The sequence below is a fragment of the Desmodus rotundus genome, chromosome 3 (genome assembly GCF_022682495.2).
Source record: "Desmodus rotundus isolate HL8 chromosome 3, HLdesRot8A.1, whole genome shotgun sequence".
In the NCBI taxonomy this organism is placed as follows: domain Eukaryota; kingdom Metazoa; phylum Chordata; class Mammalia; order Chiroptera; family Phyllostomidae; genus Desmodus; species Desmodus rotundus.
In genome coordinates, this window is record NC_071389.1 from 18,924,025 (window position 1) to 18,950,358 (window position 26,334).

The 26,334-nt window shown below is 55.3% G+C and overlaps 1 protein-coding gene and 1 long non-coding RNA gene across 2 annotated transcripts; one reads left to right on the forward strand and one right to left on the reverse strand.

The window, feature by feature from the left end:
• Positions 1 to 11,639: 11,639 nt before the first annotated feature.
• On the reverse strand, positions 11,640 to 21,318 carry MATN1 (matrilin 1). Its single transcript, XM_024554894.3, has 8 exons — positions 21,203 to 21,318; positions 19,068 to 19,414; positions 16,093 to 16,315; positions 15,066 to 15,191; positions 14,205 to 14,621; positions 13,469 to 13,621; positions 12,810 to 12,890; positions 11,640 to 12,144 (listed from the first exon to the last, which is right to left on the reverse strand). Exons 1-8 carry the CDS (start codon positions 21,294 to 21,296, stop codon positions 12,095 to 12,097), a joined length of 1,491 nt encoding a protein of 496 aa, XP_024410662.1. The 5' UTR covers positions 21,297 to 21,318; the 3' UTR covers positions 11,640 to 12,094.
• Positions 21,319 to 23,493: 2,175 nt separating this feature from the next.
• On the forward strand, positions 23,494 to 25,989 carry LOC123479081 (uncharacterized). Its single transcript, XR_006654573.2, has 3 exons — positions 23,494 to 23,797; positions 24,486 to 24,627; positions 25,762 to 25,989. It is a non-coding gene; the product is annotated as an uncharacterized lncRNA (long non-coding RNA).
• Positions 25,990 to 26,334: the final 345 nt, after the last annotated feature.

Consider the following 26,334-nt stretch of genomic DNA (forward strand, 5'->3'; position numbering starts at 1 on the left):
AACGTGGAGAAGGGGTGAAAGCAACAATGAATGAATGCACTGAGCAAATGACAGTATGAACTACTGGAGGGAAGGAAGCAAGCCTGCCAGAGAGATCAAGGGCAGAGATCATACTTCATGTATTCCCATTAGCCTTTCCTCACAGAAGAGAAAACCAAAGCACAGAGAGTTTAGCAACTTGCCTAAGGTCACACAACTAGCAACAGGCAGAGCTGGGACTCTGACTACCAAGTCTGGCCACAGGGCCTACGCTTCCAGCTCTGCCTTGGGCTAGTACTGTGGCCGCAGCTCATTGGAAGAACTGGACCTTCCCATCGCATACCACCCTACTTCTACTGACAGTGAAAACAACTTAATGAAATCCAGGTCCCGCAGTCAGAAGGGTGCTTGGTTTCACCATCAAATCATTCTTGTTGTGGGCTGCAGTTTGGCTGAAAGCAGGGCTTGCCTTTTCTGTGATTGTTTCCAGTGTTTACCCCACCATCTGCCTCTGCAGGGCTGGAGAGGCAGCCCGAGGGCTGGGCAGGCTGCAGATCGCTGGCTCTGCCTTGGGCAGGGCACCCAAGGAAGGGGCGAGTGTCGTCGCCAGCAGTTGTCATGGCCTACGCCTTCTGCAGCCCCACTGACCTGAAAAGTCATTGTTTTTAGCCAGGAGATAGTTCAGTTTCTGTCTTGGTCTCTATGTTACTTTTTCTATCCACTCAGCTCTTCAAAGCAGATGGGGAAAGACAGGGAGTGGGGCCAGGAAGAGAGGGGTGCGTGGGGCACACGGGGACAGTTTCAGGCTCAGCATCAGCAGCCAAATCTGCTCAACAGGGAGACAAGTTGCCTTGTCAGGCGATGAGCTCACTGTCCCTAGAAGTGTTCGATTATTTCAGGTCAGCACAGAGAGGGTTTCCTGTATGATAAGAAGAACTTAGACTCCAGTCATTTCTTCTGCTCATGTCCAGATTCCAAGATTATTCTTTCACCTCGTTTTCTGAATGAGTTTGTTGTTTCAACTCTTCTGCAGAGATTCCTAAATCCTAAGATTCTGTGGGCCTGTGAGCCCATGAATGCGCCCGTGATCCCACAATTCTGGGATTCTGTTTGAAGGCAAGATGCTCAGATTCTGAAATTCAAAGATTCTATACAACGCTCTTTGAGTCTGTAAAAGATGTTCTAATTCCAAGATTCTGTGCATCTCAGATGCTAGGAATGGTGCTGGCATATTCAAAAATGCCCCAGCTGTGTGACGGATGGAAGCAGACCCTGGGCTTGTTACCCTTCGGTATCTTTAAAGGAGGTTATTCAGCCATTTTTCTCCAGGGACCTCTCAGCATTAAAAAGTGGACTTCCGGGGAGTTCCCATCCCATTCTCCCTTCTCTCTCCTCCTTACCTGGCTCACCTCAGCCTATCCCTTCAAGAATCCAGAGTCAGGAGGGTTGATCAAAACATTCCAGAGGCTTCCACCTCCCCCTGCCACCTTCACATGAACCTGGTTACTCTGCCAGCAGAGATGGACTCTCCCCTGGTCCTCGACAATAGTCTACAATCTGCTTTCTTTTTGGATTCTCACAAACATACTTCCCCTGGGGACCGTCCCCCAGCTTGGAGAAACAGGGCTGAGACAGCACGACCACCTACCCCATCCCCACCACGCGCTACCATCCCATCCCCTCACCACCCCTTCTCTCCTCCTGCACCCCCCAACCCCCCTGCTTGCCTTCATGTTGGGACCTTCTCAGTGAGGGTGGTGTCTGGAGAGTCACCAGGGTCTTGAATGGGTCTTGAAGGCCCCAGTAACGAAAACCATTAGAAAAAGCCCTGGGGAGATGTGGTCCCAGCTGCACATTTCAGGGATTGTTTCCTTTAGCATTAATTATGACAATCCTAGGGGATAGTAGTGGAAATTTCTGGTGCATCTTCCCTCAGTTTAAGACTTTGGGGATAGGAAGGCAAGAGCCCACGTTCATTTCAGCCCTGTTTGGATTTCCTGACCAACTGGCCCTGCTCATCACAGAGGTCTCCTCCCACAGTCCGTGTTTAATTGGAGGCTCTCAGTGGGATCTGAGCAATGGCTTCCTTCGGGTTCGGTTTAGTTTCTCCGTAAAACAATTGGATCCTGGGGATGGGGGTAGGGGGGTGGGGAAATGGAGACCAGTCAGGGAGGGGCTGGAATTCTAGAGGAGGCTGGATCTGCAATGTGTCCTCCAGGGCGTCCCAGGGTGGCCCCTCCCCGCCTGCCACGACCTCAGCAGGAAGGTTGGGGTCCCAGTGCACCAACAGCAGAGAAGCAACCCAGCACCCAGGGGCTGGCCAACTTGGCCATGGAGGAGAGGAACAGGGGTGGTAGGGGGTCAGTCCCGGGCAGCCTGGAGCAGAGGCTTGCAGGTGAAGGGGAAGGGGGTCACTCAGGGCCAGATGGCCAAGGTCACTCACCAATCTGCTTTCTGTGGCCTCAGACCCAGCCAGCTGGACCATCTCTGCGGCTGCTGCCCAGGATCCCCTGGCCATATGTGAACAGAGGGGAGCCCACATCCAGCCAGTGCCCGGTGAAACCAGAGCCATCAGGGACAGAGCAGAGCTGTGCGGCCTCATTAACCCTCTGGCCTGATTTCCACTTGGTGCCCAGAGCTGCGGTGGCTGCTATGGTGACCACACAGACAGGTGAGGTTCTAGAGGCAGCCCAGGGCAGGACCAGGGGAGGGGAACTAAGGCCCGAGGGCCTGAGGGCGGGGCTGGTCTGGGAGAGGCGGGAGGCAGGGTGGTGGTGCTGGGAGCCCCGCCCCTTAGCAGTCCAGGTGCTTCACACTGATAGTGTCTGAGATCCTCACCGCAGTCCCGAGAGCCTCCGTTTACGTCTCCACTTTTCAGATGAGAAAACTGAGTGTCCGGGTGATACGAATGCCTGAGTCGCCCATTCAGTAACAGTCAGGACTCCCACTCAGAGTCCGTGATTGTCCTTGTGCCCCAGGCAGAATGGTTGGGAAACAGCCAATGGTCACAGGCTCCTTCAGGCACAGAGCCCAGGGCCCCAGGCTGACATCCCAGGGGACTCTGGATGGAGATGAGGAAGCTGAGGCTCAAATCCTGGCCCTCTCACCTCTCCAGTGTGTGAACTTGGGCCCTTCTCACATTCAGTTTCCTTGTCTGAGGAGGAAGCAAAGGCTCACAGAGGTGCAGTGACCTGTCCAGGTGCCTCAGCCACAGGCAGAGCCAGGCTGGACCCCAGGGCTCACAGGCCTCCTCAGTGTCTCCCAGCTCCAGCCCTTCTTCCGGTCTTGCCATCGCCACCCCCTCCCCCAACAAGATAAAGACTCAGCCCCTCCCTTTGGAATGCCTTGAAATGGGCTCCCTTTTCCAACTGGCCTGGCCCTGGGCAAGAATACCCGTGAAATCAAGTGTACAACGCACTACCTACTGTGGGGCTTTTCTGATTCCATTAAAATACAGACACGACCAGTAAAACAGTAAATATTAGTGTTTGTTCGTGCATCACCCGCAGTCACCTCTCAGACCCCCAGCAAGCACGTCCCCCTCCACTGAGAGGCTCGGGCCTGCTGCCAGGGAGGCCGGGAGGAGGGGAGGAGGTGGCATCTGGGTGGTGGATGTGGCCTGGCCTCTCCCAGCCCAGCCTGGCCCAGGACAGCGGGGTTTTCTCTCTGTCCTGGGGAGGCCCCACCCTCGCCTGCTGCCCCCAGGCTGGGCCAAAGCAAAGGAAACACTGGGCCGGCAGGAGGGCCCGGCTGAACACAGGCCTTGTGAGGGAAAGCCCCGTGGGGAAGGGATCAAAGGCCGTGATGGCCCCAGTGGCCCTGGAGCACAGGATGCATGTTGGGGTTCTCCCCACATGCTCTCCTGACCAGTCCTGTCCTGGAGGCAGCCCTGGGCTTAGGACAGATTCCCGGCTCAGCACCACCCACAGCAGAGAGTCTGGAAGGCGCTCTCTGTCCTCGGGCCAAGCGTTCCTGCCAGGAATGAAAGCAGGAAAGTGCAAGGGAAACTCGGATACCAGGAAGAGGGAATAATTTCCCCAGTGTGGCCGCACGCCCAAGCAGCAGCCGTGCCAGCCATGCGGGGAGGCGGGCAGCACGGCCTCCAGATGGGAGTGGAGGCTGCAGGGGCCCGGCAAGGGGTGTGTCCCAGCCTGAGCTGTTCCAGGGACAAAGAGGGATGTGGCCAAAGGGAGGGGTCTAGAGGTAGAGCCAGGACCCTGACCTACGAACGCCAAAGAGCAGCAGGGCAACAAGGGGTTTTTCCCTAGAGGAAGGAAATCTCAGGGCCAATGGGGGGCAGGCAGGCCTGGGTTCCAGCCCCAGAGCCTCGACTTGCCTCTTCAAGGCCCTCCTGCTGAGCCTCACTCCACCTGACCTTTAAAATGGGGAGAGTCTTCTCCCCAATCTGGTGTGTAGAATGAATGCGGTTAGCCCTATTAGGACAATGTCACACTCATAGTAAGAGCTGATATATGTTAGCTATTCATAGGTGTATATTCATAAATAACTTCTTACAACTTATACTATAAATATATTATTATACAACAATATGGTTCTATTTTATATTTGTATTATATATGATTATATTTTATTTATATTGTTACTTAAATAAGTATTACACTGAAATAATTATACATATTTAAGTATTATATGTATTATGTACACTGTATGCATACTCATTTAAGTATTATGATAGTTAAATAAGTATTATGTGTATTAATAGGCATATGTAATGTGTTATGTGCACTGTATATGCTATAAATCACTTATTTAGGAGCTAGCTATTATCATTCCCGCTGAAACCTGTGGGACACAGAGAGAGTGTGCATGTTTTGTGTGGCCTAAATGGTTTTCATTCTTTCACACATTCGTGCAATCCACATACGGGGTGAGGCAAAAGGAGGTTTACAGTTTAAGTAGGCAAAACACAGAATTTATTCTTGTACTATTATTTATGGAGTATTGCTTTATTTTCCACAGGAACAACATTTGCCCCACCCTGGGTTTATCGAGACCCTGGGGCACAGCTACACCCTCTCAGAGTGGCTGGCTGCCTTGGAAAGGACGGAAGGTGCTGCCATAGCTGTTACAGTGCTGGACGTTCAAGTTCAGTTCACGCGGATGAAACGCCAGCTGTGTGCCTGGTACAGCTCAAGGCCCTGTCAGTGCAATGAGGCTCAGAGGGGTGAGAACTTGCCAAGGTCGAGCAGGGCCTAAGCGTGCAGCCACACCTCACTGCCGTGTCTGCACTGGGCACCCCTCCCCCCACACCCCCACCCCCGCCCCTGCACACCCCAGACTCCGCCTCATGGTCACTGAGCAGGGCAGCTACTTGCACTTTATAAGGAACCACATCAAACCCTGCAAACCTAAGGTGACAAAGGGAAGGGACACGCTCTGACCTGTTCATAGGTTTGCATGAGCGAGGAAAGGACAGTCCTGGATCTGGAGGAGCTGCTGCCTCTGCTTTGAAGACCAGTGACTGAGGTGGCACCTGGGCCCAAACCCCGGCGAAGAGGCTCTTCCCGATTGAGCTCCGACAGGCACTTACACAGTCTCTTTCAGCCTTCACACCCTCTGTGCGTAGGGAGCTGTTCTCCCCATTTCCTAGGTGAGCAAGCTGAGGCCTGAGGGGCAGCCACAGGCCCACAGACAGTCACACCCCAGCTCTTCAAATTGTGGACTCTGTGTTCTTTCTCTCCAGGGTGCCTGAGGGGCCTTCCTGGGGCCCCCACGTCACCCCTACTTCCGAGTCTCCAGTATCTCCCCGCCCTCACCGGGCTGCATTTATCTTGACTCAGAAACAATTACATTCTAATTGGAGACAAAGGACTCAGCCATTTGTCCGTAGCAGCAAGAGAGGAAGAGGATAGTAAGATACTTCCTTGGGGCACTCCTACCACCCCCTCCCCGACGTTCAGGTCTGAGCTGCCACCCCCTGGTCCAGCACAGCCACCAGACAGGCCCTGAGAGACCAGAGATGCGTCCAGCCCAGGCCCCTCGCGGGGCTCCTTGGATGAGGGACAGGAGAGTGTCCGGCTGGGGCGGGGAGGAAACCACCGTCTCTGCGGAGGACCCACACTCACGGCCAGCCCCTGCAGGGAGGCCACTGCCCTTCTTGGGAATCTTGGTGTGTGGGAGGGAGGGGACAATTTAAAGGGATTAGAGTAGGTGCTACGAGTGACAGAAACTAGCAGAGCTCAGTGAAAACAGCTGAACCCCATCCCCCAACTGGGCCTGGCCATCCCATTCCTGGGCCAATGGTGCCATCCTGTGGCTGGGTTCCTCCATAGCAGCCCAAGCAGGCCATTCCAGCCCCACTGCGATCAACTTTACCTCCAAGGTCCAAGGAAGTCCTTGAGATCATCTTTTCCATCCTCAGGGGCTTGTTTCACAGCTAGGGAACCAGGGCACCCAAGGAGCAGGAAAGGGTGAATGGGAAGAGTCGAAAATTGGAGGCCAGCTGGCCTGGCCAACAGCCAGACCATATAGGACCTAGGGTGTCCGACTAAGTTTCGATTTTATCTTAGAGACACCAGGGAGCTGGAGAAGGCTCTGGAGCAGGGGTGTGGCCTCCTCAGAGGTTCACTGTATGACCATCACTCTGGTACCAACACACGTGATGGACTAAAGAACAAGGCAGGAAGGCTGGCTAACTGGCTGTGGCCCCAACCTGTGGAGAAAGAGCGAGAACTCCCTTTCAACACAATGAGCCTGAACCTCAGAGAGGCAACTGTCCTAGAAAGAGCCCTGACTTTAGAGTCAGGATTTCAGGGTTTGAATCCCAGCCCTGCCACGTACTGGCTGTGTGACGCTCCACAACCGGCAGCCTTGGTTTGCCCTTTAGTGACACAAACTTATTACATGACTCCCTGAGAAGTCTGGAGTAGAAATGGCATAGGTCTGTCACCTAGCACCTAAAGAATGACCAAAAGTGGAACCGCCTAAAACGGGTGACCTAAAATCTGATTCTGACCCAGATACTCAGAGGCTGCCGTGCCCCAGGAGCAGACCTGTTCTGTCCCTGTGTCCACATACCCTGATGCCAACTGAGCCCTGGGGGGCTCGGCCACCCCTCCCCCCCCCGCCCTCAGCAGCTCTTAGAGGAGGCAGGCCCACCCCAGGGTCTCAGGGAGCCTCTGAGCTGCTCCTGCCTCCTCCCATATTAATTGCATTTGCATCTGGAACAGATGGCATGCTGGGACTCCCCCTCCACCCATTTTTCACAGCGCATTGGTCCAGGAGAAAATCGTGTAATTAAAAGAGGAGAAATGCAGAACAATCCCCTTAGCGGACTTTGCCATCTTCCCTCCCTTGTAAATCCATTAATGAACTGTAATCGCAAATACAAACCCCTTATTGAAACCCGGTAACCAATTCACTGGGGGCCAAGAGATTCCCATTGTCGTCCAAGACCTGAGGAAAGAAAGAAAAAAAAATCCTAATTAGTTTAGGACTGTTTATCTATATAAAAAAATATATCAGTTACAAAGTAATGTGCATTCTGCCAATAAACTGGCTGCCCTGGGGAAATGCTAGCTTTCCTTCTTTCTGGGATTTGCTTATAAGCTTCTGTGAATCAAACGGAGAGCAGAGGGAGGTGAGGGAACGATGTGGAGAAGGTGTGTGGGGGTGGGTGGGGGGTGGTAGCTGTAGGGAGAATTGTGATGAGTTAGCAACAGGAGTCTGGGTATGAAAGACGCCCAGATGCAGGTTCCACCTTCCCAGAGCTGGCAGGGCACGAGTGTGGGGCTGTGGGCCCTCCAGAGGAAAGGGTCTGCCTGGGTGTGAGGTTGTCAAGGTGAAGACCAGGGTCAGGAGTACAGAGAGACCATGGCCTGAGGACACTGCCGAGCCCACGGCCTGCCCCAGCACCTTTAGTCGGGAGACTCGTCAACTCCCTCCATGTACTTAAGCTGGTTGCTGTGAACTTTCTGTCACTTTAACCAAGAGCCCTAACTCGCCCCGTTCTGGCCCCTGTGCCTGTGGTCCAGGCTCCAGATGACTGCTCTCGCTGCTCCTCCCACCAGCTGCGTCTTGCCCTCTCCCTCCTGCCACAGAATTCCTCATTCCTGCAGCAGGAATGTTGGAAACTTCTCCCCACCAAAGGACTGGGTCCCAGGCACGGGCCCCCTCCATTACTTGCTTTCATGGAAAGTCTGACGCTCAGCCCTAGAGGCCCCAAATCCCAACCCACGTCAGCTCAGCCTGGACTGAGGACTGAGCTGAGCCTGGTGGTCAGAGGACACAACAGCAGCCTCAGCTCCACCAGTTCGCTGCCTCTGGGCTATGGTCTCCCGCAGCCTTTGCCCTGTGGTCCCCTCCCTGGGCTCTGACCAGCCTCTTTGTCCAATGCCTTCTCCATCCCCCACCTTGCTTGGTGGGGCCTTCACTCCCTGCCTGGCCTCCACCCGCCCCTCCTTTGGGGGCCAAGCCTGTCCCCTCTGCTCTCAGGCACCTGGGTCTGGCTCCAAGCCCCTGCAGGACCAGGTCCACCCACCACTGGACTGTCAGCCTGCTGACTGCCTGGGAGGAGGATGGGGGAAGCGAGAGGACATTGGGATCAGCTGAGCACCTACTGTGTGCCCAGGGTTTGTCACTCACGATCACAGGTGGCAAAGCTGGGGTCATGCCCCTGTTAAGAAAGGCCTGAGCTTCGGGTAAACCTAGGGATCCGGTTCCCCATTTACTCCATCAAGTCCCATCACTTGTGAAACGGTGGCACCATTGCTAACTCATGAGGTCACTGGAAAGGTTCATCAGGACCCTCAAGGAAGGATTTGCACCCAGCCCAAGGGCTCGAGGCCCCACCCCAGCAGCTGGCCGGTCATCCTGCCCAGGACCCAGCAGGCCAGCCTCAGAGTCACCGCACCTTCCTTGGTGAGAGATGCAGTGTTTGGCCCTGCCCATCCCAGCTGAGGCCTCTGCACGGCCTGCCTCACGCCCCACCAAGTGTCTGTGGGAAGAACATGAGTCCCATTTATAATTAGAGACTCTGGTCACATCACTTCCTACTTAAACCTCTTCAGTGGCTTCACACCACCTTCCAGATCGAGGCCCTGCCCAGCACCCTCCGGCTGGCGCCACTCCCAGGGGAGCCGGGGGTTGGTACCGGTAGCAGGACGTCCGTGGGCTGAGGCCCCCGCTGAGGAGCAGAAGATGTGCAGAGAGCTGTGGTGGCACTCAGGGTGGTCTCCCAGCAGGCAACAGGGGCTCCAGGTGGCACAGCCTCTGGAGGCCAGGTGGCCATAGCATCTCAAGGAACACCAGTGCCAGGTGGGTGCAAGGGAGGTGTTGAGAAGCTGACAGGTGTGGGCGTGTCTCTGAGGCCCAGCAACCACGGTCCAGATGGCAGCAGTGACACCAGCTGCACCTTGGATGCAGAGTGTGGGTGGCAACGCACTGCTGCTCCCCACGCATCATTTCGTTCGCACCCAGCCACCCCTTACAGGGCGGCGCCAGGATTTCTTTCCCACGGAGAAGTGCAAGGCCCCGCCACGTCACCCGGCCTCTGAGGAAAGCTTCGGGAACCCAGGGCTGGCCCAGTCACTTCCCAGAATTGAAGGACAAGAACCAGGGCACCAAGGCCACCAACATAGGTGGAAGGAATTGGAGGTGAGGGGACAGCCAAGTCCAGTCTGTCGGGGGGCATGAAACAGAAACCGACTCAGCCGTGTTGAGCTTCACTGAGAAGGTTTCCTGGGTGTCTGATTGAGCGGCCCCATGAGGGGAACCAGGCAATGATCCCATGTGATGGGTGAAAAGTGGCCACAAAGTCCTTGTTACTGTCCCCCATGGAGAAGAGGAGTTGATCTCCCCATTCTTAGAATTTGGGCTGGCCTATAGCTTCTTTGACCAATAAAATGCAATGAAAGTAATTCAGTGCCAGCTGGGGTGGGGGTGTGCCTCAGACCTGAAAAGCTTTTGGGAGCCCTGAGTTGCCCTGTGAGGAGTCCAGGTCCCCTGCTGGAGGGACCACATGGAGAAGGTAAGGCCCTGAGACTACATTGAGAGAAAGAGAGAGAGAGAGAGAGGCCCCACCTCTTGGCCATCCCTACGAAGGCCACAGTCACATGCGTGGGTCATGCTGGATGTCCCAGCCTGGCTGAGACCCGAACAGTTGCAAACTGTGGGTGGGCACTGAGCCCAGTCTGCCCACAGAATCGTGGCAATAACAGAGGCTTGTTTTGAGCCACTCCGTTTTGCGTCGGTTTGTTACACAGCAACAGACAACTGGAAAGCCATCAGCAACCCAGCAAGTGCTGCTTTTTTCTTTCGTAAGGATGGGGGCCTCCAATCTCTGCCTTTTAGTGCACCTGGAAGAAAATACAGACCTCCCAGCTCCAGGAGCAGCAGCCAGGTAGTTAAGGTCCTCCTGTCCAAATCCCCAGAAGAGAGACACCAGTTGCCCAGTCTGTCTACCCGCTGACCCAACCAGTCAGCTGAGTCCCAGAGGCCAGCCCTGTGGGGGTGGAGGGCAGTCTCAGAAGAAGGGGAGGGTGGGCTGAGCAATCGCCACAGGGGAAGTGGCAAGCAGTCTCCTCAGACAGCAGAAAAGCCCCTAGCCCCGGTGACGGTGGCCGGGTCCCTGTCCCAGGGTGTTTATAGGACGCTACGTTGCTCTTGTGAGGTTGTCTACTGTGCGATTGCGGCTCCTGAGTGCTGCTGGTAGTGTTGTTCTGCCTCCTTGAACCGCCCCTAAGGAAGATCTTCCAGGATGCTCTGAGCTTCTTGTAAAAGCCTTTTACCTGCTCTCAAGGGTGAATCTAGTAGTAACACTAAAAATGCTCCATTAAACAAGGATGAGTTCAGAAAATCACCTAAGCTCCCCCTCTGGGAGGTGAGGGATTGACATTCCAGAGCGGGGCTGATCCGGAGGGGCCTGAGAGTGGCTGGCAGACCCCAGTGGGGTTGGGGGGACCTGGGGGTCAGCAGTCTTTCCCTTGTGCTGTCCCTGAGGTGGGGGTGGGGGCGCTGTAGCTGTTTGTATTGGGGGTGGGTTGAGGCTTCTGAAACACAAGAAACCAACAGAGAGGACTCCAACACGGGCGCCTGGGCTGGGACCCTTCCTGTCACCTCTCTCTCACACACACTTCATGTACAGCCTAGAACCACTGTCTTTTCCTCCAGCCACATGAGTGTGGCAGGGCACCCTGCCCAACTCTAAGTCCCTTAAGAGCAGGGACTGTGTCTATTTCAGAGGTTGCCCCCTCCCCAGTGTCCAACATGGGCTATATGTTCTGTAAGTGTTTTGTCTACATGAAGATAGGAAGGAAAGAAGGAAGTTTGACGAGGAGTCACAGCTCCTCTTCCCTGTGCCTTTTTCTTTTGAGGTCCTGGAGTCCTGGATACAAGTCCTGTCCCTGCAGCTGGCCCAGCGTTGAGCCAGTCACTTCATCCCTGGATGCTCAGCTTTCCCATCTGTGGAACGGGATGACTCGGGTCCGTTCTGGGCAGTGCTACTGAGAGCATGAAATGAGACCATGGAAATGAAAGTGTCACTGAAAGGCAGGACAAACGTCAGCAGGTTTGGGGTTTTGGAGCCGTCGCTGTTATTGCTGTTCCCACCAGTGCCACCACCCAGCTGTCCCCCTTGTCCGTCCTTTCCCCTGTCCCCCAAATAACCACACTGCCTCCAGCCCATTCAGTACTTAGGTTAAATCACATTTTAATTGTTTTTCGGAAAGGAATAGAGAACTCGGAGGAGATTCACAGCACTCACAGTCATGAAGGGTTAACTAAAAATACGAATATATTAAGCTTTTGCTTAAAAAATGCAAACGTAGTCCCAGTTACACTCACGCTTGTGTGCTTGCTCTTGCACTGCTCCCAGACACGCCCTGGCCCTCAGGTGCACACACGTGCACACGCACTCACACACGTGCTCGAGAACGCCACGCCCTCCCAGCGGACGCACTTAACCTGCACTCCCCTGAACAGGGCTGGAAGGTGGAGGAAGGAGAGGCCTGGTGCCGCCCCAGGGGCCAGGCCCTCCCACATACCCCTCACCAAAGGACAAAGCTGCTAAACTCAGGGGTCTAGGGGGCACACGTGGGACTCTGTGAGCTGTGCTTGGGGCCAAGACGTGGAGATGCCACAGCGGGGACCAGCAGCCTTAGACAATCCTGTTCTCCATGATGGCCAGCCGCTTACTCACAGCCTCCAGTGGGCCCAGAGTTAAGGAGAGGCGCAGGCTGACAGAGAAGGGAGTGAGGGAGTGCGCTCAGGACCCCCGCTTCCTGTTTCCTGCCCGGTGCCCCTCTCAGGGCTTTCTCTCACCAACCACCCCCCCAACAGCATGTGATTTCCCTGATGTCCTACCTTACCCATCTACCACCTTCAGAATGGTGCTCTCCAAAGCAAAGCCAGTATGATGGGCCCCGAACACCCAGGCCCGCTGGGTCCCCCACCTAGTCCTGACCAGGCCGAGGGGCTGTTGGAGGCCCAGCCCCATCTGAGCGGGGGCTGGTGTTGGTCATGTCACCAAGAGCCTGAGAAGAAGGGTGTCCACAAGCACCATGTTTTCCTAAATGTTTTCCAGGACTCTGTGTGTCCGTCTCTAGATCTTGAACTCTGCCTCAGTTTCTCTGTTCACCCTGTAGAAACCGCTACTTTTGACAGGGTCAGTATCAAAGCTGGTGTCAGCCTGTCTGGCCAGAACCCAGCCTGTCTTCCACAGGAAGCAGGCAAAGGGGAGCCTGCCCCAACCCCACCACACAGAGCGGCATGGCTCCCTCTCCTCTCCCCACAGTGCCCCGGCCCCTGGCCCTGGTCCCAGCCTCGGACCCCGGCCCCTCCCCTTCCCCGCGTCGACCTCTGGAAAAGGATATATTTCTTGGTCAAGGCCTGCAGCAGCCCTTCCACTTTGGCCTGGAATTTCACAATGGACTCACAGTCACACGGATCTTCCTCTGGAGTGGACCGCAAGTGGAGAAAGACAAGGTCATGATAAGTGGTTGCCCGTCAGGGAGGCAGAGTAGTTACTGCCCAGAGCCAGGACTAGGGAGTCTGGGGGACTGTGTGGCCTAGAGCACCTGAAGGGGCAGAGATACGTAGAATTCCTGAGACAGAGCACCTGGGAGTGATGGAGGGTGAGCCCTGAATGTCTTCCTGATCTCCCTGATAAAGGACTCCAGTAACAAGGACTCAAATCCCGGCTTCTCAGGTTATTAACAATTGTTCTACCCCTCGGGCCTTGGTGTTCCTGTCTGTGAAGTGGGGATAAAAATGTTCCTACCAAATAGAATCGAATGATTTAATACTTGGAGAGCACTGAGGACAGTGTCAATCACGTAATGAGCATTCAGAAAATATACGTGTGCTGGTAGTAAGAGTCAGGCTGGCCAGCCCCCCGCCAGGTTCTGCCAGCTCCTGGTGCCATGGCAGCTCCTGCTTCTCCCCACCTACAATCAGTGCAAGGATGGCTCCATGCCCCGCCCCCAGAGCCCCACCTGCCCCGCCCACCCAGGCCAGCCCTGGCCTTGCTCACCCACACAGATCTTCTTCTGCAACTTCATGCCAATCTGGTTGATGGTCTTGAAGTCAGCCGTGTAGAAGTAGTGCTCTGCCACGGGCTCAGAGGCGATCTCCCTCAGCTCGTCCTCCACGGCATTGCCCACGCCCACCGCAAACATCTTAAAGCCTGCAGGGAGGGCCAAGACAAGTAAGGATGGGGGTGGGGACAAGCAGCAATGGCTCAGCCACTTGCAGGATGCCCAGGAAATCAACACCAGATACCTCCTGGTGGCAACTGCTGGAATTGCAGGCACAATGCCTAGGACAAAGACATTGAGGAAATCAACATTTATTGAGATTCTGCTATGTGTCCGACCTGTACTAATTCTACACTGGAAGCTTTGTAATCTTATTTAACTCTTATAACCATCATCCAGTGGTTATTATTACCCTCACTTAACCGGCACTAAAACTAAGGTTCAAGTTTGTCCCAAAGTGGGCTGCCTTCCAACAGTTGGTATGTCCTTGGGAACATTCCACTGGAAAAGTTCCTCTTACTGAAGGACCATCAAAACAAGACACATACTTTTCTGGGGCCTCAGTTTTGTCACCCGTAGAAGAAAGACATAGATGAACCAATCGTTTCTCCTTTAGATTTGAAGCTGGGTTGGGGGCACTGATCGAAATAGACACTAAGATAAATTACAGTTGGGTTGTGCCGTGTACCCCTGGTCATCACTGCTGCTCAGGGTCCAGGAGGGAGCACCTACCAAGGTCCTTGGCCTTCTTGGCAGCGTCATTGATGTAGTCCTGGCTGCGGCCATCGGTGAAAACTATGCCCACCTTCTGGGCGCCAGGCCGAGCCCCACGGGACACAGTGAAGGAGTTGTCGATGAGGTACTTGAGAGCAGCCCCGGTCATGGTGCCCTTCTCCATGTAGGACATGTTCCGCACGGCCGCCTTGATGTCCTTTTTGGTGTGGAAGCGGCCCAGCGGGAACTCCTGGCGCACAGAGCTCGAGTACTGCACCAGCCCCACCTGCGCCAGCTTGTCTGACACGTCCAGCGTGTCCACGATCTGGTTGATGAACTTCTTCACCAGCTCGAAATTCTCTGGCCGCACACTCTTGGATCCATCGATGAGGAAGACCAGGTCAGTGGCTGAGCTGCCACCGCCACCGCTGCAGACTGGGGAGTGTGAGAAGGCAAGGAGATGAAGCTGAAAGGCAGTCATCCCTCTGACCACTGGCTGGGCACCTCCCACACACCTCACTCTGTGCTGAGGTTCATCTCATCTTGTCCTCAAAGCTCTCTCTATAAGGCCAAAGTCCCTGGCCTGTTTTACAGCATTGAAAAGTAAAAGATCACAAGGCTCAGAGGTAGTGTCACCAAGATTTGAACTCAAGACTATGTGACTCCTTCCACCACACTGAACCCACCCCCACTGTGTCAAAAAGCGGAAATCAGAAGAGAATTTTCAGCTGACATCAAACTCTAGAAGGAATCTATCACCTCTGCAGATTAGTCCAGAGGTAAAGTGTGGGGAGGCTCAGAGGGACTGGGGAGTAGCTGAGGCCCCATTCCCTCCCTAACCCACCCTCCCCATGGCTGCCTGTGTCCAGCCCCACTGACCATTGCAGGTCTTGCCATCACTGTTCAAGGTGAAGCCCTCGCGGCAGGCGCAGGTGTAGGAGCCCGGGGAGCTGATGCACACCTGCTCACAGTCATGGTCTCCTGTGGCGCACAGGTCTGACACCACTGTGGGGACAAGAGGAGACTCAGAACCTCACAGCCACAGGGCCTCGAACATCTCAGCCAGGATGGGCCCTCGCTCAGGGAAACTGCAGCTCTCAACTACAGGAGGTCCAAGCCCCAGAGCCCCATCCCAATGCTGGAGTCACTGCACCAGGGCTGACATCCCTGAAGAAGGTGATCATGCTGATGATAAAACTAAAACTTCCTGATAAAAAGGTAAAGGCCACAAGGACAAGAGCTTTTTTGTTCTATTCTGTTCACTGCTGTATTCCGAGCGTCTAGAACAGCACGTGCAGCGAAGAGCACAGCAAACACAAGACACTCGACAAACATGTGTTAAATACCACCTATTGAGCACCATGCCACACGTCATTTCATTCTCACAATAACATCCATGGTCTTCTTAGACCCATTTTACAAATGGGGCAGAAGTCCTTGCCCTGGCCCCGCCCCATCCTACTCGAGACCCCACCCCTTCTGATTGGTCACATCCCAAAAACTGCCCACAGGCCCACCTCCCTTCTTGGAAGGACTCTAAACCTTCTCCTGCCCAGTGCCCAAGCCCCTCAGACCCTCCTGCATCAAGAGAACACTTTAGCACCAAACCCCTCCCACCGACATCCAAACACGCACAGGTTTTTTTTCAGGCCCTCTCTTAACTGAATTCCCGCGTCTCCTAGGTCCCTACCAGGACCTTGCCACACTAAAGGGGTCTTGGAATCGCCTCTCCCCAACTCCCTTCAGCCCGGGCTTGGGGCCCGCTCCGGATCAGCCTCCCCTTACCCCCCAGCCCCGGCCCTGCCCCAGTCCTAGCTCTGTCTCAGTCCCCGAGTTATAGGCCACCTCCCCACCTGGCCCCGCCCCTCAGCCCCGCCCCTCCCCTGTCTATCCCCGCCCCTCGCACAGCAGAAGGCTTCCTGGAACTTCTTGGACAGTTTCTCGATGACGCTGTAGCTCTCCACGTAGTCCACGTGCTCCTCCTGCGGCTCGCTGGCGATCTGGCGCAACGTGGCCTTGTCCACGCGGCCCACGCCAATGGCAAAAAGCTCGATGCCGCTGGCCCGGGCCCGTGCAGACACGTCCTGCACGCTGTCCTGGGGCCTCCCGTCCGTCACCACGATGACCACCTGCGACACACAGAGAAAGTAAGGGAAGGAACGGGCCCCTCTCGCGGCGCTTGGCTCTCCAGTAAGCCCGCGGACCGCTGGCCAAAGAGATGACTGAGGCTAGTTGGTTGTAGGTGCATCTAAGTCCCCCCCCCCCCAAGGGTTCTGCCCAGGGAAAAGAACATGGCTAGAGGAAGAGAAGACAGGTTTACTCTGAAAGAGACAAGGCTGAGGTGTTCTCCCACATGACTAGGGCTTCTGGATGTTTCCTGCTTCAGACAGACAGAGGTCAGCGCTTTGCCTTCCCCCACCCAGACTGGGGCCTCTGACGAGTGGCCGGGCAAATGTGCCCAACACCGTGCAGTTCTGCCGTTTGGCCACCAGAGGGAGGCAAAGGGAGGGAGCCAGTCCCCCAAAGATGGCACCTTTTCTCCCTCCATTCCGAGATGCTGCATGTCCTTTCCACAGGGGAAACCACTGTCTGCTGGCCTCCCATAAGGCTCCCCTGTTCTGCACCCTAGAAAGGGAGACAGGAGGGGACGCTGGTGCTGAAGCTGGCCCTCATCACCCCGTGCATGAGCCTGCCCTGAAGCTGGGTCCTCTCAGCTCTACGGGAGTCTAGAACTTGGCATCCAGCCCCCTTGGCTGCTTCTCTGCTTCTGACTCCTGGGTCCCCACTCCTGGCCTGGGTGGTTTAGAAAGCCCGGGTTAGAAACGCAACCCCACAAGTTACAGCTCACCTTCGATCCTCCATTTCTTCATCTAGGAAAGGGGGTTATGGTGAGCTTCAAGTGAGATGATTCAAAGAAGCCAGGAAGGGGAACTGTTCTTTGTGGCATCACCGCCCTGGGTCCCCTGGGGAGTGAGCTTGCACAATCTCTTCCCCTCCAGAGGCCGGGGCTCCCTGCACTGACAGCCCAGTTGAGACTACTCACTGCCACATGCCCTCCTCTGAGGCCCAGGCTCCTCGGGTCCCCCTGCAACCCAGTTTTGGGACTTCCAGTTCACCTTGAAGGACTTCCCACAGGTAAATTCCAGGCTGAACTCCTAGTATCTGGTGCCAGCACCCCCAGACCTCTGTGTCTGTTTCAACTAGTGGAGAAACTCTCCTGACTTGCCCACCCCGGGCCAATTGCCCAAGCTGGGGTGAAATGGTTAACTCTGCAGATGTGACAACTACAGATGTCTCCACCATCCCCTTCCCCTCTCCATTAGGATCACCCAAGGCCACCACATCCTCCCAGTCGCTGTGACCCTCAACCTCATGTCAAAACTTGTAACCAACCCCCACACAGTAAGACCAGCGGGCTGCCCCATGTGTCATTTCTTTGAGGGCCGTAATGACTGGGGTTACATGCTGCTGTCTGTGAGCACTTCTACCACGTACTTGCTGGGCACCGTGTTTAAACTCCCTGGGCTTCGGATTCCTCCTCTGTGAAGTGGAGGCACCACCTCTGACAGCATTGTGTTCATTCGACACTCATGTCTCAGTTGTGTGCTGCGTGCCAGAGACGGGGGTACACAGGGGGTGAGAAAGAGCGCTTCCCTGGGCTGGGGCCCCCGGCAGGCAGACAGCAGGTCCTCAGTCCAATCGGGCAGTCAGTGATGGGAGCCCGTGCCAGATGCGTGCTGGAGCCCATGCAGGACCAGCGGGGGAGAGGACACCTGGCTGGACTCACAGGCCCTGGGCCGAGTCCTGAAAATGTCACGTGGGTACGGGTCTGTAGAAACGCTCAGCACTCTGCTTGGAGCCCTCGCTGACTGTGCATCTGGGGAACATGGCCTCATTTTCCCGAGCCCCTCCCCTCTAAGACAGTGGTCCCGACTTGGCACCAGGGACTGGTTTCGTGGAAGACCACTTTTCCACAGACTGGGGGAGGGAGGGGGATGGTTTCGGGGTGTTCTCTGTGCAGTCAAACCTCTCTGCTAATGATCATCTGTATTTGTAGCCGCTCCCCAGCACTAGCATCAGGCCTCAGCTCCACCTCAGGTCACCAGGCATTAGATTCTCCTGAGGGGCGCACAACCCAGGTCCCTCACGTGCACAGTTCACAGTACGGGTTCTCGCTCCAATGGGAATCTAACGCCACGGATCTGACAGGAGGCGGAGCCCAGGCAGTGATGTGAGCGATGGGGGGCGGCTGTAAATACAGAAGGAGCTTCCGTCTCTCGCCAGCCCACTGCTCACCTCCTGCTGTGCATCCTAGTTCCTAATGGGCCATGGACCAGTCCATAGCCCGGGGATTGGGGTCCCCTGCTCTAAGGCTTATATTTTTTTAATAGCTAATACTTATATGGGGCTTCTGAGAACTTTGTGCTTATGAATTCATTTAGCCCTCCTGAGAGCCCCTTGAGAAGGTGTTATGCTAATCCCATTTTATAGGTGAGGAAACTGAGGCACATGAGATGAAGTAACTCACTCAGAGGCTAGTGCGGTGGAGCAGGGACTTGAACCCATACAAGCTGGTGGCCGTGTCCACGCCCTTACCCATCATGTAAACATCGGAACTCTCTCACTCTGCCTTCGAGGACACAGACTGGCTGGGAAGCCAAGGTCAACTACACTGAAATAATCCCACGCTCACCAGGGGTCAGAAGGACTGGGAAAGAGGGGCTCAGCTCTGCCACCTCTCTTGGTTGGGTCTGCTCCCCATCCGTAAGTGGCCATCTCATAGGGGTGTGGGGAGAACTCCAGTGTATGCAGGCAAAGCTCTCAGCACCCAGTGGGAGCCTGCAAACAGCTGGACCCCAGCAGGTGGGGAGGAGGACATACCTTGCTGATGTCAGGGGAGTTGGTGCGACCACCCTCAGCATCACTGAAGGCCTTGGTGATGGCGAACTGGATGGCCAGACCTGTCATGGTGCCCGTGGACAGCGGCCGGATGTGGCGCACGGCCTGAAGCAGCGCGGCCTTGGAAAGGTGGGCCCGCAGTGGGAACTCCTGCTTCACAGAGCTGGCATAGTTGACCACGCCCACCCGGGTGGCATTGGGCCCCACATTCAGCGACTCGATGACCTGCGACAGGAACACCTTCACCTTCTCAAACTCCACGGGCCGTACACTGCGCGAGCTATCCACAACGAACACCAGGTCCGTGGGCCGAGTTCGGCAGAGGTGCCCTGGGAGGGGAAGGAGGGAGATGACAAAGAGCAGGGGGCACCGGTAAGGAGGCCAGGCCAAAACACGCAGACAAAGAAGCAGAGCTTCAGGGCCGCTTAGGTCCAGACTTGAGGCCTCAGGCAGAGCAGACTGGACTGGAACCAGGCTCTCTGGAGCCTCTGCTAACACATGGGCACTCAGCCAAGCAACTTGCTAAACACCTCACAGCTCAGCTCCTGCGAAGGAGAGGCTCAAATTCTGGCCTCAGGTAACTCCCCTCACCTCTCCGAGCCTCAGTTTTCTCATCTGTACAATGAGCTGATTACCCCGTCCTCACAGGACCCTACGAGGAAGAGCAACTGTGCACACAGGGTGCCAGCCCAGGGCGGGGCGTGCAGTGGGAGTTCGGGGAGCAGCAAAGGCAAGGGTGATCTTCATAACCCACTTCTCAGGTCTGAGCCCAGAGTCGCCCCGTAAACAAGTGTCAGCTGTTTCTCCAGGCTGGGAAGCCGGGCCCAGGGGTGGACCCACCTGAGGCCCAGCACAGTGCCGGTCAACATGGCCTCTCATCTGAACAACAAAACAAACCAGCAAGGTGGGCCCAGTCTCCCAAGGCCAGCGCAGCCTGCTGACTGGTGTCCAAGGGCAGAGGGAAGGGACAGAAATTTCTAGTAGCAGCCTCGGCAGACTGTCCAGGTAGGCCCCCAAGATACAACCCCAATGAAAGGTGTCTTTCCAGACACCCTGGGAGGCAGCACCATGTGCTAGGAAGTGCTTGGAACTGGAGTGAGGTAGAGGGGGCTTCAAATCGTGGCTCTGCCACTCGGTGGCCCTGAGCAGGTCACTGCACCTTTGGGAGCTTCCGTTTCACTTGCTCAGGGGGGAGGAAGGCTACTGTTTGATGAAGTCACTGGCCTGGACCTGCAGCCAGCGGGGCTCAGTCCAAAGTGAACTAGTCTGAACTGAGCTACCCTCTCCCAAAGAAGGGTGCAGGAAGACACAGGAACCAGCACCCTACCAGGGTGGAATCTGCTCAGCTCACCCAGCTACCAGACGCCACCCTAAACCCAGGCACCAGAGTTCCTCAAGGGACCTTAGAAATGACCTTGCAGCCACTCCCTGGTCCCCACTAGCTAAGGGCACAAAAATGGTAAACTGGCCCAGAGAGGAAGAGGGAATTGGCCACAAAGTAGAGCAGCGAATCAAGAGCCAGGAGGCTCTGGGGCTCTCTCACTATATGGTCTTAGGTCCTCCCCTCTCCAGCCTCAGTTACCCCATCTCTACAGGAAGAGCTGGGCATTTGGGAATTCAGTACCCAAGGCTGAAATTGGGAGTGGCACAGCATGTAGGGAGCCCAAGGGCTGGTGAACAGAGATGGAGTCTCACCCGCCCCCACCTCCCACCCCAGAGGTACACTCATCCATCACAGAACCGTGAGCTCAGCGCTGGACTTCAGCTGCTCTCTGTGGAGCTCCCACCTTCAGCGATCCAAGGGACAGCAGTCCCTGCAGCATGCACAGTCCCTGAGGGCGGCCAGGGGCTGATAAACCCCAGGAAAGACTCGGGCTCCAGAGAGCAGCTCACTCATGTGCCCTGACAGAACAGACTGAGGGCCACCCCAGCCCTGGCTCTTACAAGTGTCACCATCTCTGTCTGCTCCTGTGCTAGCCTGCTGGCCACCCAGCCTCCCTGCCCCTCTCCTCATCTCAAATCCCACTTAATCTCTGCCCATCTCAGCACCCAGTTCCCCAGGATGCTGGCCAGGGGCCGCTCCTCCATCATCCCCCACCTCACATAAGCCCTCTCACCTCTGGGCTGCGGGGCGAGGCCAAGTGTGCGTGGGACCAGGAGCAGCAGCAGCAGACCGCAGAGCACGAGGCTGGCACCAGAGATGACCCTCATGGTCCTAGCAGCACGGGCAGCAGCCGGCACAGTTGTGGAGGGCAGTAGGCTCCTGGTCTTATCAACCTTGCTGCCCAGCCTCCCAGCCAGGAGGCCCTGCCCTGCCCCTTGCCTCCTTGTGTGGGGGGTGGGGCCCAGCTAAATGAAGGTGTGTTGTGTGTGTGTGTGTGTGTGTGTGTGTGTGTGTTCCTCCCTCCAGAGAGGGAAGGGAGGAAGCCGGGAAAGGGAGTAAGCTGCCTGGCCTGGGCTGGAGAGGCCCCTCCGACCACAAGGGCTCCTTTGCCTCCAGAAGCAACCAGAGCTTGCAGCTGCAGGGTGGAAGGCGTCTCCCCCAGAGGCCAGAACCTGCGCTGCCCTGAAGCTTCCACTCTAGGGCCAGGGAAACTGAGTTCCATGGCCTCAGGCCCCAGCCCTGCCCTGCACCCTCATCCCACACCCAGATTCTTCTGTTACCTGCAGTTTCAACCCCCATCTCTCATTGCACACACTTCCCCTTTTCCAGCTCAACTGTCCCCTGCCCCTCCATGCAAACCCTGCTCTCCAGCTACACCTGGACTCTCGGAGTTCTCTTCCAAGTCTTCGCACGTACAGGGCAGCCTGCCCAGAATGCTTTTCATGGCACTTACTCTGCCAAACCGAATCTTTCAAGATCATAATTGGAGTAGCGTGTACATTAGCACTTGGCACATGCACGGCAGTAGAGAAGGCAGCTAAGAGCACAGACTTGGAGCCAGGTTAGCTGGATTTGCTACATACCACCTGTGTGACCACGGGCAAGTCACTTCACCTCCAATTCCTCATCTGAAAACGGGATGCTAACAGCACCTACCTCCTAGAGTTGATTACAGGAACAGAATTGTACGAACTACCTCATTGAATTCTCTTGACAACTCTGCGAGGCAGCTAGTATTATCACCCTCATTTCCCAGATGAGGAACTGAAAAACAGAGAGGTGAAGTACCTTAGCTGAAGTCACACAGCTAAGAAGCGGCATTGCCAGGATAGAGCCCTGGGTTGGTGCCTTCTCCATGCCCACCTCTTCCCCCTACCCTCGGTTATGCCCCCTCCCTGCGCTTCCATGCATCGTCTGTCTCATCCATGAGTGGGTAAGAGTCTGGTTGATTCATCCCTGCACCCAGGCCCAGCCCAGGGTCTTGCACAGAGGGGACAAAACTAAAGGCTCGTCAGTAAAGGAACATAACCCGGAATGTCCTCTGGGGCTGCATCAAGGTCCAGTCGTCAATGGGATAAAGCAAAAGGAGCATGGGCTTGGGCACCCAAGTGACCCGGAATCAAATCCACTTCTACTATTGACCTGCTGGGTGCCCTGGAGCTGGTGACTTAACCTCTCTGAGCCTTGGCTTGTTATCACGCAATGGGAGTGGCAGTACCTGCCCTGCCCGCCTCACTGGGCCCGTGTAAGGAGGCAATGACAGGACAGAAGTGGAGACAGGGGCCACGAACTACCATTTTCCCAGGGGGTAGCATCGTTACCGCTTAAGACCTGTGCACTTCACGTCATGTAAATTGTGCCGTAATAAAAGGAAATGCACAGACTTTTCTGTAAAATGATTGCTGGGCATGGCTGACCCAGCCATCTCTCTCACGGCCTTCATCGGTAGTGGCGGTCACTCGCTCTATCGCCACGCTCCTCTGTTCTCCCAACAAACCTGAGTGATGCCAGCCGATCCGAGTCTATTAGCCTATTTGTCAGATGAGGAAACTGAGGCCCAAAGAAGTTCATGACTTGCCTGAAGCCACCCAGTCCGTTTAGAGGTCACGCCAAGCCTGGAACTCAGGTCTCAGTCCCCTTTTCCCCAGTTTTAGAGAGCAAGGAAATGGAAAGCATTTCCCTCCGACTTGCCCATTTACATTTCATTTGTTCATACAGCTCATAGCCCTTGCCAACTCCCCAGACCAGGAGGCGCCTGGCTTCCTTTATCTCTGCACATTTCAAGTCTAACTCTTCGGAGACACAGCCCGCAGGGTGAGTGTGGTATTTGTGACTTCCCCAAACTGTGTTATAAGTGCAGTACCCGCCTCCCCGCAAGCAGGCCAGCTCCCTCAGAGCAGGGGTCTTGCCTGCCTCAGTCACCACTGAATCTCCAGGACATAGCCTGCTGCCTGGAACAGGGCGTGTGGTATGCAAATGAAGAAATGAACTAAAAGAAAGAACTAGTGATGAAGGGTCAGACCAGAGTCAGCAGTGGTGACCAACAGTGACAGAGGCAGAGCGCTGTCCCCCGTGGCCCTGCTGAAGGTGGACGAGGAGAACGTGAGCTCGAATCCCCTCGCCAACTGCCCCTCCGCCCAGTGGACAGGGCTGTGTGTCCAGAGCTCAGGGCACAGCGCTCCCTTGGCCGGGGCGGCAGCTGGGCCCATGAAACAGCTCTTTCAGCTCTGGCTCTGAATGGCAGCCCTATGGACCCCTCAGAGGAACACAGGCGCCTTTTCTGGGTCACTTCTCTGCTCATTAGCGGAGCCACAGAAATATGCTACAGGTAAGTTTTCAGGAACAGAGATGGATCCCCCCCTCAAAAAAAGGGGGCAGCTTTAACATTCCACAGCGAGAGCAAGGGCTTGCGGGGAAGGAGACCTGGAAGTTCAGCATATACATTGAGAAAAGAAAATAAATATTTGTGTTTTTAACATGTGAAACATTTTTCCCCAGGAATCAAAATTGGGAACAGTGGGTCCGGTATTAGCCAGAGGAAAAAATGCGCGGAGGGGCCTTCCTCGAGGCTGCTCACCAGTCAGAAGGGCTCCTGCTGTTCCCTCTCCTTGTTTTCGCACACCTCGGGTTTCCAGAAACTTAAAGCCTTTAGTGTTTTATGGGAGAGAGAGAGCGTGTTTGTGATGAGTGAGAGGCCCCTGGGCAGAGCGTGGCTCTGTGGAAAGTGCGCAGGGCTCCCCCTCCGGCCCCAGGGCTCCGTTTCTCCCCCAAGAGCAAACCCGGTTCTCTTGCGCCCCCGTGACGAGAGATGCAGCCTTGCTGGTCCAGGACAGCACATCCCTTTCGCCCTTCACTCTAACTCTCAATCCACTTACTTGTTGGGAAAAAAAAAAAGTCTCCTCCTCCTAAGAAATAACAGCCATGAAATCACTGGTTCGCTATAGTTTATATATTTATTCCTCTATGCCTTTAACTAAATCTGAAACAAATTACATTTCACTTTTTCATCCACTTAGCTCCCAAAATGATCTTGCGCTCTGCCACCAGACTTTGGGGAGTCCTGTGACATGAAACTACTTGGGGGTCAGACAGAGCTGGGGAGGAGTCTGTTGTCTACCAGTCGTGCTGACCTCAGGTGACTCTTCACGCTTCCTGTCTGTAAGTTGGGACATTAATGGCAGTGTGATGGGGGGTGGGGGGTTGAGGAGGAAACGTATTGAAAGCCGCCTGAGTGTTGTTCTTAGTCAGCAGGCGGCTTCCCGTCACAGGGAGAGTGAGCAAGGTGGCCTCATCCAGTGGGGGGTGGGCGCCCTGAGAAAGTACCCCAGCTTCCCCCTGCTCCTTGCTGGGCCTTCTGAGATGTGCTCCTCGCCGTCCCTCAGAGGGTCCCCCACAGGAGTGAGCCCCAATTGCCCACAAAAGTGAACTGTTTGCTAAAGCACTTTTCAGTGGCTTTGACCCCTTCCCTCTCACTGTACTTCCTGGGACCACCTCCCAGATAAACCACCAGCACCCAGTCCTTGTCTCAGGATCTGCTCTGTGGGGATTTAAATGAAGCTCGGGCAAAGCTTTCTCAAGGGTGGGTACCCAAAAGGAGGTGTGTTTGGCGTCCTCCTAGGGGAAAACAGCCCTGACACGTGGGGCAGGTGAGGGTGAGGAAGGGAGGAGCCTGTACGGGACCCCAGGGGGGGCGGGGGGGGGGGGGGGCTGGGATCTGCGGGGCTCTAAGCAGAAGACGCATCCTCCCCTAGATGCACTGGCAAGTTATTCTCTGTCTTATACTTCCTTCAGTTACCCCCGGACCAGCAGTTTCGTTAAGGTTTTTCAAAAGAAAAATGCAGATTGTCAGGCAACACCCCAGACCCAGCAAATCTGTATTCCTAAGCTCCCCAGGTGGCTCTGATGTAACTAAACCACCCCTGCCATCCAGCCTCCTGTGTGAAACTCAAATTCTCTGTCTCTGGAACAGCTGTTGGATAGGGAGCTTGCCCTCTCTCCCCCAAAGCACTCCATCCGCTCCGAGGTGAGCACACCCACTGGTGACCATGTTCAGTGACCTGAAGATCATGGTCACCCAGCCCCCCCGCCCCCGGAGCTATCCTTCCCTAGTAAAAACATCCTCCTTTCTTACAAACATCCTTTTTAAAGCATAGACTTCAGCCCCCTAGCAGCCTGGTGCCAGCTCCCAGTAGCAGCTCGATTTGTCTCTTTCCCTCCCAAAAGATTTGGGCTCTGAATTTAATGTAATACTCTGACTAGCAGAACAGAATACATTTTCTCCCCATTTTCCAGAGTACCTAACCAGTGTTCATGCAGCTTGAAATCCCTGCTGCTCTCCCTCCCCCTCGGCCTCCAAACGCAGCCTCTGGAGACCTGGGAGGATCCCACGAAGATGTGTGAACCGTGCTCAGCTGGCCGTTTCATCCTTGAACTCCAAAGCCCTGGGCCTACCCCGACTAGATTTCGGACGTTCAGGACTATTGCTGCTGCTGCCACTTATGCGTTTAAGGAAGAAAAAAATAAAACTTCCTCCAAATTGGGCAGAGGTGGTACTTTCATCTTCTATTGCTATGTAACAAATGACTGCAGACTCAGCAGCTTAAAACAGCAAAAGGGTGTTTGTTACCCGGCAGCTGCTGTAGGTCAGAAGCCTGGGCACAGCCGAGCTGGGCTCTCTGCTCGGGGCCTCACAGGCTGAAATCGAAGTGTCCATCGGGTTGCATTCCTTTCTGGAGCTGAGGATCCTCTTGCAAGCTCACACAGTGGTTGGCAGAATTCAGCTGCACCTTGCAGGTGTCAGGCTAAATCCCACTTCCAACCCTCCTGCTGGCTGTTAACCCCGGGCGCTCTCAGTTCCTGGAGGGC